This window comes from Botryllus schlosseri, chromosome 10, assembly GCF_051294905.1.
Source record: "Botryllus schlosseri isolate E-star chromosome 10, Bs_hap1, whole genome shotgun sequence".
In the NCBI taxonomy this organism is placed as follows: Eukaryota; Metazoa; Chordata; class Ascidiacea; order Stolidobranchia; family Styelidae; genus Botryllus; species Botryllus schlosseri.
Window position 1 is genome coordinate 23,741,123 of NC_137245.1, and position 12,118 is coordinate 23,753,240.

At 40.0% G+C, this 12,118-nt stretch overlaps 2 protein-coding genes across 2 annotated transcripts in view; one reads left to right on the top strand and one right to left on the bottom strand.

Annotated features, from left to right (window-relative positions):
* LOC145447653 (epidermal retinol dehydrogenase 2-like) overlaps positions 1 to 12,118 on the top strand; it is a 118,884-nt gene that overhangs the window by 7,353 nt on the left and 99,413 nt on the right. The gene's annotated exons all lie outside the window — the stretch shown is intronic.
* On the bottom strand, positions 3,299 to 5,356 carry LOC145449176 (guanine nucleotide-binding protein G(I)/G(S)/G(O) subunit gamma-11-like). Its single transcript, XM_080327646.1, has 2 exons — positions 3,970 to 5,356; positions 3,299 to 3,743 (listed from the first exon to the last, which is right to left on the bottom strand). The coding sequence occupies exons 1-2, from the start codon at positions 4,090 to 4,092 to the stop codon at positions 3,618 to 3,620; spliced, it is 249 nt and encodes an 82-aa protein (XP_080183772.1). The 5' UTR covers positions 4,093 to 5,356; the 3' UTR covers positions 3,299 to 3,617.

A 12,118-nucleotide genomic window follows, 5' to 3' on the forward strand; every position in this document is an offset into this window, starting at 1 on the left:
CATCGAGCAGCTACACAGGGGAGACGAGTCGTAATCGTAAATTTGCGTACGGAAATTGTCTCTCTACGTAAGGCATTGTCTGGGCATAAAGTGGAAATTCATCGACTTCTATCGTAGAAACATTGGCATCATTTCGTTATGAGTAGGGCTGGCAGGGTTGTAACCAAGTCACATGGTTCCGAGTCACGAGTCAATCATACTTTTGTGGTTTTGACTCGAGTCGAGTCATTTTCAATTCATCACAGACTCGAGTCCGAGTCCAAGTCACCGTTTAAAGGGTCAAGTCCGAGTCATGGTGTTATGACTCGAGTCGAGTCCAAGTCACAGTATTGAAGTCATGTTCAACTCATGTTTTCAATCCTGCTTGGGTGATATCGAATTCCTTGTTTGCGAAACATGCTCATTTTGTCCTTATCAGAGTCTTGGCACGTGTTTATTTAGGCAGATAACGGACAGGTCCTGGCCTCATTTACCGATGCTAAAGATAACTTTACTAATCTAAGAACTTAAAATCGAATATCTCTCTTGTCAGTCTGATACATCACCAATACAAGCATTCAGTTTTTATTATGAACACATCGACGATAGTTCACGAATAGCTGATAGAGAACCAACAAATTCACGTCAAGATACTAGTTGATAGAGAATCAATAGATGCATGTTTATGTAGAGGTATTTACAACAGGCCAGCATGCTGTAAGAGCGTGCATGCAACTATGTGCATTGTGCAGTGACAACAGAACAGATACCCTTTGATTATACTAAAGGTTTTCCCAATTGCATTACAGACTAGATCGCAGTTACAGCATCGGAGAAATAATTGTACAATGGGGCTGTTCAAAAACATTTTTTCAAATTTTCCGGCTACTTCTTAAAATTGCTACATTGCCTAAAATATCAAATTTGGCTCAATTCCAACCAGTATAGAAAGCAATGCTATGAAAGAAAATTTTAGACTAATCACAAATAGAGATTTTCGAATTTTACCGGCTATCTCGTGATATTGTTACATTGTGTAAAAATATGATTCATGGCAAATTTGACTCAATTCCAACTAGAAAAAGTGAAGTTATTAGAGTAGAATGTTTTGGATATGAAAAAATAGTCGGCTTACTACTATGTAATTATATTATATGAAAGAATTTCTCACTAAAATACTCCATTTATTTTCAAATCCAAAATATTCTCCTCTCACATCATTGATTTCACTTTTTTCAAATTAAGCCAGATTCAGTGTTCCTTTTATGCAACATAACAATTTTATCAAGTAACCACCCAGTAAAATAAAAAAGAAGTTATTTTAGAACAGCCATATTGTACAAACATCACACAACATTAGCCATTCATTATTACTCACGTGCACAATGCACATACCTAACAAAACGTCAAATGGACGAGGGGCATTGTGTGTTTTCACAGACAGCAGATCAAATCAATGAGTTACACCTCAAAAATACTAATGTGGAAAGGAGATCCTCAAATATGTTAAAGCGGCATGGCCGTAGAATGAATCCACATCTACTGAATACACGCTCCACTAGTGCACTCGATGCAGGAATTGACAAGCATTTTTGAACCACACTGAAGAGCATTTAATACTCATTCTTTCTAGTCGCCCAAAAATGCAAAGAATCATCGCCTTCAAATCTACACATGAGCTTATCAGTCTCTTCACCATCTGAGTCATTTCATTGGCTCTAATTGAACTTTGATCCAATTGTTTGCTTGTATAATTGAAAAGTCTTGAGTACTTTAATTGCGGAGGATCTATTACCTCTTCATCACTGGACGATTTTGTACAATACATTGCTACTATGTATCATTTTCTGTTGTTTTTACGGCGGCATATCTGATATCAGACAAGTGCAACGAAAGCAGTGGTGACAAATAGCGATGTCGGCAGAATTCGTCGGATGCGTTGATCTAGCCATTATGATTCGCAAATTTCTTCATCTTCAAGTCATATAAAATAAGCCGAGTCAATGACTTGGGTCGAGTCATGCGTAATGACTCGAGTACAAGTCGAGTCAATCCAAATATTGACTCGAGTCGAGTCGAGTCATTTTCCCATTTCAAGAAAATGACTCGAGTCAAGTCGAGTCATAAAAAAATCGTGACTCGAGTCTGACTCGAGTCGAGTCATGACTCGAGTCATTACAACCCTGAGGGCTGGGCACAATGATTCGATTACTCGAATCGGAATCGAGTAATTATTTTAATGATTCGATTCCAGTAGTAAGGGTGGAGCCCGATTTCTCTGCTGAGTAGCGGTTCTCTACTCAGCAACGATTTCGCTACTCAACTCACGCCAAGAAGTATACTCACACTCAAATGCGTCCAGATCGGCACAGAAATCTAAGTCAGCGCACCGCCAGACTTAAGACGGATTTTTTTTTCGAGTACTGAAATTGTGCGCTCCTATCCACCGGAAGTTATTTTATCAACTAGAGTTATATGCTATGCTATTTTCCACTGTGAAAACCTTGATTCGCCGTATCCCAACATACGAAACATATAGTACAAAGCTACTAATGTTACTGGAAGTAACACATTTCCGAAATCATGATCTTCCCACAACATTGTCACAAAGTGTAATGAAATCGGTAGGGTCGAAAAAATACCAAAGTATCTTAAATGTGATGGATAACAGGCATTGTATTCTTTGTGGTGGCATAAAAGATACATATTTGAACTTTGACATACTACGTTCTGTTACGACGTCATAATGAGTGATTCAGAATCGAATCACTCGGGTACTCGATTTTGCCTCGCCCTAATTATGAGCATGTTTTACTTGCCACTATAGATAACTAACCTACGGTTAGTTATCTATATTGCGACATCGCAAGGCCACATCGAAAGGTTTCTGGCGCCCCCACAGGCGGAGGAATAGGATTCGCGTCGGGCGCATCATGCCACTCAATTCGAAAATAGTATAGATAACTAACCTACGTAGGTTAGTTATCTATAAATATAGTCGATTATATTTTCATATGCCCAACACACTCACACATTGTGCAATGCGATATTCAATTGCGGCACCAATACCAATTTGAGCAGTGAAATGATGAATATACTAGCGACGTGAGTGCAGGGCGCTATGGCCATTGTCGCATATGGTGCAACGCAGAAATCAATATACCTATCTGAGTATGAGCAGTGATGAATCATATATGGTGGATTAAGGACCGTACTCGCGGTATCGGTCATCCGTCGCATTGGATTACTGGACGGTACCACTCATCTCCCCAAGCGATCGCGCGAAGCACATGTCCCCTGATTGATTGACACGAGCCGATACAGGGCAACAAATTGTATTGCAATCACGATCAAGCAACAACAAAACAGTATTTACTAAAGTTTTCAAAAGCATTAGAGAATATTTCACGTACGATTCCTCATTACCATGCAGTCTACGTGGATACGTGCGGAGGTCTGTGGAAGCTGATCAACGGCTATATAATATACATTTTGAGGAGTGAGGACAATATACTGATTTTCTCCTGTTCACCCAAGTCATGACATATGACTTATAAGATCATATACATGTAATGCAACAAACAACGCTTCGCCGAAGTTTCAAGAGTCCAGAGTTATAGATACCATCTTGACCAGCTTCATATTAAACTGCAGTCCTTCTTATCTACGTAGGGGTTCACTTTGCTGCTCATTCCTTTAATCAGAGGGTCATCAGCCATCGCCCCTTTGCAAGCATTCTTGATTGCTTCAGAAACCACCGAGACCTGTCAATAGAGTTGGAAATAGTGCTTCATAACTTATTTTCGTGTGGTTTTCAGAGAGACCCTGCAATCCACACCTAATCTAGTCATACAGAACAATTTTATACAAAGATTCGGTGTGATCAGATCACTTGTAGTTGACCTCCGAGTTCATATCGATCATTCCTATCTGACACCGAATACTGCGCATGCGTATTTTCTGTACCACTATCATTGCCATCAAGCGCACCAGTTCTCTATCCATTTCTAATTGTCTTCGAAATTGTCCAACGTAATGTTCGGCTTGTTCCATGGTCATCAAGTCCATCGGGTCCTCCGGCTCTTCATTTTCGCTCTGTTGTTCGCCAGACATATTGTTTTTCTTCGACCGAAATCGAACAGTTGCCTAACCTTTTCAACGGGCGAGTGGCATGTGAATAGCGTTTGCACAAGATTTTTGTATGAACTCAATCGATTCATTTTTACACGATTACAAGATAAACTGCATCCGCCTCATTTGCTTTAGGGATGGATGTAATATCCAATAAATTGATTATATTACACGATGTCTGCAATCTCTTTAGATATGCCTTTGAACATATTATTCGCCTTCCAAATCTTGGCAAACTCATTTACATACAATAAGTTCTCCAGTGATACACTGTCCTACCATCAAGGCTTGTAGAATGCGGTGAGATTTTTTTCTGCAGTCCTGGACTCCTGGTGTTGTTCGCAGTCAAATGTCGTGATATTACCGCAGTAACAGTAGAGTTACCATACGTCCTCTTTTAAAAGGAATTGTCCTCTTTTTTGACTTTTTTGAAAGTGTCCTCGGAGGACGCCCAAATATCCTCTTTTTGAGATTTTGTCCTCTGTTTTGAGAATTTTGGTTAAATATAGGGCAAAATTCGACTGAGATACAGTAAATCAGCACTGAAGTAACGCCCCGGCGGCTATTTCGAGAGATGGGCTGGAAAATTACCATTTTTTCAATCAACCGACCGCGAAGTGCAAAACATTTACCATTTTTCAAGATTTTCCTTGAAAAAGTGTCCTTATTTCAGATTTCTAAAATATGGTAACCCTAAGTAACAGAATATTTGGAAAATGGTCACAGTCACTCCACATTTAAACACACCCGTCTCATCTCCAATCTGCGTTATCTTCGACGATTCTGGTCGATATACAGACCACGAATACATTAGTACTCACCTCTCAAACGTGCGTGTATATAGCGCGGCGCGGATGCTTGTTTGGATGCTATGCGACAACGAATATGAATTGTATTCATTCGCAAATGTCACCAGACCAACGGCACCCAAGTGAAACCTTCATTCAACAAGAGCAAAAGATAGTTGACCAAACAGCAATAAGAGCACTGGTTGGTTCGCCGTTCGGTCTCATTTGTAGGCTAGTCATTAAGCTTTTCTGTGCCATAGCCATATAGCTTTACCGCAGTGCGACGCGCATGATTTGGAATCGTCAAGTTTGCCTGTAGGCGTGAGTGATATTCGGTTGGTGGCGATGTTGAGAACTGCAAGTTTGTATTCTAGCATCACACCTAGTTGGTTATGGAAAACATACGGCAAAACCAAAATTTCAAACCGAATTCAATCTTACGTGATGATCTGAAGCATACTGTACCCAGTGAACATTAACGCTGCGATACGAAGATCTGAAGCATACTGTACCCAGTGAACATTAACGCTGCGATACGAAGTGCGTGTTGAATGGGACAGTTGTGTCCTGTACAGAGGTGGTCATATGGTCATCAACGAATCACTTCTTCTTTTTCGAAATACACAACATAGGTCAACTGCCGCCGCGAATGGTAATAATTTCATAAATTTTTATACTTATGTTTAACCGTTTTCAGTTCTCAGGCAAAACTATGCCTAGATAATACCCAATTTTTACAAATCGCTACTTCTAATTTTAATCGATCAGAAATTTACGACGTTACTTCTATTTATACTTGAGCGCCAATAAGGTTTACTACTGCGACAACCTCTTGGCCTTGTCCCTATAAGGAAAATACTGTAAAGCAGGGGCGGACAACATACACAGTCCGCGGGCCGATCCCGTCCCGCAGACAGTTTCAGGCCTTTCATAATTTGACCCGCGGCCAGGTCTACTTACATTTCCGAGTTAACATTTCCGACCATGCACATTAAGATGACAAAGCTGCGTTCCAGTCAAACAGATGTTCACAAGCAGTCTTTACTAAGGGTTTCTACGTCTTTTTCAAGAGGGATTAGAACTTAACTAACTCTGTAGTAAACAAAATTTAATTGTTAAACACGAGTCGTCCAATTTCTAAGTTGTCAAATTTAGTTCGCAAGCATACATTTAGGTAAGTATTGTAAGTAATGAATACTACTTCTATTCAATTCAATTTCTTGCTAAAAATATCATCATTTCAATACACTGCAAGACTGCGATACAATGAAAGATAGGAAGGTGTATACTTGAGTACAAAATAGTGGTAGCTCTTTGATGCCGACCATATCTGGCTCGTGCACTGTTACTGTTACAAACTCGTGCTGGGTCCGGGACATCATTGGATTGTCCTCATCATCTACGTATATATCAATCAATTCTTTAGACAGCATGTAAGCACTTCGTATATCCTTCCTTGTCTGTCTGTGAGAACACAAGATCCTTTCCTACTTTGGAATGACATAAAACATATTATCTATACATAATCCTATTTTAGACGGTGATTTATGACAATATCGTTTTGTGATCATCTGACGCTCTCGATTGATTGCACATGCAAGCGCTTTGTTGGTTCATCAGAGGATTATAGGAAGGCATTTTACATATGGCATGGATTTTAATGTGATTGAATTATACGGCTGTAGTACATCATTATGACCCCTTCGGAACCAATTTACTAGGATAAATGGTTCGTCATACAGAATTTGAAAATAGCTCGTAATGGAACATTCAGCACAATATGTTTCTTAATTTCCTCACATTCTTCAAAACTTTTCGATGGACTCTTGACAGGAAAAATCGCCAACGCAAAGGTAAATACAAATACTAAAATTAAAATGGAATAGTGCTGGGATTTAAAACCGCGACAGTATCACAACCCTATATTCTACATGCGAATGCAGAGGTTTACAACATGCAAAACTGACAATTTGTTTGATATTGTATGATGAGGTGCTGCTGGTTTCACAACAGAGAATCTCATGGATTTGGGTGCTACGTCAGGGGTCGTCACGGATCTGCGGACTTTTTTTGAAAACTAATTTTCTCTCTCGCAGAATGATCTTCAAAAACACATTGAATGACCATTCTAGTTTTAAAAAACACCACGAATACCACCGACAACGACAACCCCTAAAAGGGCAACTTCCACCAGCCCAGAATACACAACGTTGATATCTTAATTCAGCCATGATTTGTCATTCAAATTGTCCTAAATTGGCGTACAATGACTACACTATCCTCCGTTCAATGCAGAGTAGCGCTATTTTATGTGAATTTTGTCATAAATTCTCATCAAACTACTGGAAAATATAGATTCTAGACATCATGATACAGCTTGGTGCAAGGTATTTGAAAAAGATTAGATTTCAAAAATCGATGCTCGATCAGAATATCGGATTTTTAATTCCATCAATCGTCACCCTCATGTGATATATGAAAGACAGAAATCCGTGCGCTCGTCACTTATCATCAATAAGTCATTCACAGGATTATCATGTCCAATATTTGCGAGTTTGTTTCATGTCAAATCAACAATTGTTACGTTCACACTAACCGCAGTCAAGCGTGCATCATATGCGAGCTTGATGTCGATGCTCCCATAAAAATGCCCTACGTAAGCTTATTAACGAAGGTTTTGTGGCGTCAGTAGAGGTGATCCAGAATATCACGATATTGACCCGGGTCCCTGCTTACACGGAGATTTAATTATAATCTGTCACTTTTGGTTATCTAAATCATCTGGTGGATTCCCACGCGATTTGCGATGCAAGTAAATTACACGCCGGTTTTGATGGAACAGCAAAGCGACTGGACAAGCATATAATTGAAAAGTGATTCTCCGCTAATTAACTTATTGGCTTGTGTTGCCGAATGTCAAATCGCTAGAATCCATTGTCAAATACATGTTGATATCAATACTGTGAGGGATTTGCCAACATCTGCGCCCAGTACGTGAGAGAAATGGATGACAAAACATCGAAGTGTGTTATACGTCACGGGTTAATATTTCATGACGAAACATCGGGATTGTTTGGTGTCGAGAACGTCTCGTCAGGGACTCGAAACTTATCAGATTTGCGTCACGCGCAAACGCGGATGTTGAGGATAGGAATGGCTTGCAACATATCACTACATTTATATCATATAGGCCTAGGGTTACCATATTTTGGAAATCTGAAAAGAGGACAGTTTTTTCAATTTCCAGACTTACAATACCGGTGTAATATCCGGAAATATTGGTCAATATATTCCGAGTTTGAGTTTGTTGACTAAAAAAAAACGAATCGAGTCCAGAAATATACACTTTCATTGAATTCTCCGTTGATTGACCAAAAACGGTCAACTTTCAGGCTCAACTCCCAAAATACCCGCCAGAACGTTACTTGAGTACTAATCTCCTATATCTCATTTGAATTTTAACTTACATATGGCCAAAATTTTCAAAAAATAGGACACATCACCCAAAAAAGAGGACATTTGGGCGTCCTCCGAGGTCACTTTCAAAAATTTCAAAAAAGAGGACAAATTTTCTTAAAAGAGGACGTATGGTAACCCTAATTCAGGGGTCGCCCACTCAAAATGGATCGCGGGCCACTTTTCAGAATTCGTCGAGGCCGCGGGTCGCATGACTTTAATATCGAGATAAAAATAGGCAACGCTGTATAACAGCCACGGTTTGATAACTCTACGTCAGTACAACGCTAACATGGACGACGGGCAAATCGTGAGTAGCCATGTTATGAATAACCAGGATTCGTATTGTAGTCGCGCGAAGCGCGAAAACAATTTCATATTCTTGAGTGAATTTCGTCATTAGTATTAGTATCGTATCACATATTAATATCAAATATTTATCCTTTCTCAGCCCATGTGATCATATTCATTGGTGGAATTGATGCAAGGGGCGTTTTCGAAAATTTAGGGAAGTTATTAAAATGATGTGCTGCCTCTTTGGGTTGGCCAAGTGTTATTAGACTCCGTTGTTGCATGCTGTTGTTTCTCGACATCTCATCAGGATTGTCGATATAGTGGGAAGATATTGGATTCGTAGGACTACCAGAAATAAATTTCCGTTGTGGTGAGAAGAACACGACTACAAATTGGTATTTATCTATGGGGCGCATCATTTTCCTCTGCAGTTCGCATCTTCATTATGGGGCTCAGATTACAAAGGACGCTACTATATAAATATCGAAAGTCAACTCGCATTGAATCGCGTATAGCGCGAAGAAAATTTCAAGAATAATTTAAACTTCTCAATAATTAGGGAATCGATTCGTAAATTCAATTTGAATATTGACGGCCGCCAACACATTCTATTCAAAATAAGTGTCGACGGCCGCATAATTTTCCTTCTACAACCGCAGATTCGCCACAGCTGGACTAAAGAATCGATATTGTGGTTAGCTATAGACACGGTACTTGCTGGAAAACTATCTCCTCGTAAAGCTTGGTCTTTTGGTGGCCTGTAGTCGTTTTCTAAGCGTCTTGGTCTGGGCAGTGGTCGGCGATTGCACGTCAAGGCAATATGCCAATTCATATAAGCAAATCTTCCGCCACGGAATGATATAACCATCGCCGAAGCCGTATCAGCTAGTGAGGAATAGTGACATTGGGCACAGGAATAACAACTACAATATGTTTAAACTGAAATCAATTTCACCATTTCAAAATGCTTTACTAAGCGTTCTTAAGAAATTTCAAATCAGGTCGCGGGCCGCAAAATATGACCTCGCGGGTCGCGTGTTGGTGACCCCTGCCCTAATAATTATCATTCATAATAATGGCATATAATGTGAGCGGCTGATTTGATCGCGTAAAGGTCGCCTCGCTGGCTACCATTACACTGAAATATTTATCTTCGTTTTTTGAAATAAACTTTAATCATGTCTGTCTTTCTGCCTGTCTGTCAAATAGGCAAATGACGAAGGAGTTTAGGTACGGTGCGTATGAAGACGCGTTGGCTATTACCCCTATGCACCTGATCAGTGACGTGCGGTGAGGTTCATGGCTAGTGAGGCACGGCCCCCACCCCCCCCCCCACACACACACACAAACACACACGCACGTAAAGTAGCCTACCTGATAAAGAGATCCAAAATGTGAATAACAACAGCAGCGGGTATAGAGAGCATTTTCTTTGCACACTGATAGCCGTTGCAATTCCACATTATACAATACATGTAGGCATATGCAAGTAGCTATCACATACTACAATTTAACCGAAAATAAATAACAGCTACATAAGTGAGGGAATGTATTTGCTCCGCATTACGTATTGGCCGTCGCTACTATATAATTCCTACAAGACAGTCAAGACTCAATACTGTTGTATTCCGAAATCGATAGCGCGTTTCACTGTGCTGCGATGGTCCAGTTGTTAGCGAATAGTGCATGAGGCAAATTCGTTTGTGCCTCACCTGGCTACTGTTTCTCTGCGATGGCATTGTTTGTAATAAAGCCGAATGTCACCTTCATTGGCGATTTTGAGGGGGTTCTGGTGGTCTGAGACTGTTAATATTTGGATTTTCGGAATCAGTGTGACGATAGCATTTGATTGTTACCAGTTGTTATGATTTAGTTATTTATGAACATCGATGTAAAATATCAATAATCATCGACTCATGGCGGGTTTTCACAATTTTCACTTATTCGCCCTGACGACAGGTGAGGCACTGCCTCACCTGCCTCATTGGACCGCACGTCACTGCACCTGATTCTGGTGATGGCTGGCGGTCACGGGATAATTTCTCGTAAATGCAGTATGCCCGCAGTACTTTGAAGCGAACCTAGGGTCCGTTCATTGTGGTCGTATGAACCACCGAGGCCCGTTATGCCAGCACTTATATTTGCCAGCATTCATCTTAAAATTAACTTACCTGACGATAAAACACTCGCCTGGCGGAGAAACGCGTGCGATGCGTTTATCGGAAAGTAATTTTTCGTAATGATAGATAAATAGACAATAATTAATCCATTCATCTCGCCATATAAATGGTAAAGCAATTATTCCATTGATTGGCTAATGACGTGGAATCGCCACATCTTCAAAGTCACTCTGGTCACCTTCGGACAGAAATTATGGCGGGTTTCTGTTAAGCACAAATTTGGATAAGTAAATGAGGCACCCTGCGATCGAATGCGATAGATATTTAGCATAGCATGGTACTGTGTCCGGTATACGATTGGAATAACAAGAAGCTCAAAATATTGATTCATATTTTTGCTTCAATGTTGTCATCATGTGTGACAATATTAACTTAGAGCACTTCTTTCGTTGTTCCGATATACCAGTCGTGGTCCATTACGGTACAAATATTGGAAAGAACTTCGTCAACATCAATCGTCTTATGATTAGCGCAAATTATGTAAACATTTGCAAAATATTTTCTAGCAAATAGCATCCGCAACCCGCATGTCCAGAAAAGGTTGATGTTTTCCAAATGCCAAAATACAATTCCTCTTGGGTGTTGGTATTGCTAAATTATCGTCTACGCTACGTGTTTAGAAAAAGGAAACAGTCGAGTTATATTCAGATTATAGGGAATTTCTAGCCAAATTCATCCTAAAAATCTTCTGAATTCGCCAGTTAACATAAATTAGGTTGATGTCAGTAAATCAGGGCTCCGGTTCTTAATTTCCAGTTATTGTTATGTCAAATTACGTTATGACTGATTTGTCTACTGCAGGGCCGGCCAACCCGTGGCCCGCGAGAAGGTTTTGAGTGGCCCGCGAGGTAATTTCCGAAATTTCTAATATCATCAAAAATGGATTGCACAGATTTTGAGCTTGCAAGACCAACCAAAAATTTGATTAGTCTGGCTGCAATACTTGAGATGTGATGACTAAAATATCAGTTCCAACGCATTGACAGATCCATCAGCCATTCACATATTGGTACATCTTCGTACACTACAATAAAGCAGAATAATTTGCGATAGATTTATCAAAGGTAAAAATTTTCTACAAGCTTAGCGCAATATGTTGTCACTCGATTTCTTGTTTTTAATATTGCTGCCCTTTTGTGCAAATGGAAGAACACCTAATGTATCAGATTGAGTCTAACTATATTCGCGATTACGAGACACAGTGTCGTTCATCATATGCGACCTTGCGTTTGCGCTCGCAGTTAGACCGTCCACCGTTAAACCTATGCGCGAAATGATTGACGCATGTTG

Coding starts and splice junctions, on each gene's coding strand:
- LOC145449176 (XM_080327646.1), bottom strand. CDS start 4,092: ATGTCTGGCGAACAACAGAGCGAAAATGAAGAGCCGGAGGACCCGATG. Junction 3,744..3,969: donor TAGAAATGGATAGAGAACTG/GTGCGCTTGATG, acceptor CTCTATTGACAG/GTCTCGGTGGTTTCTGAAGC.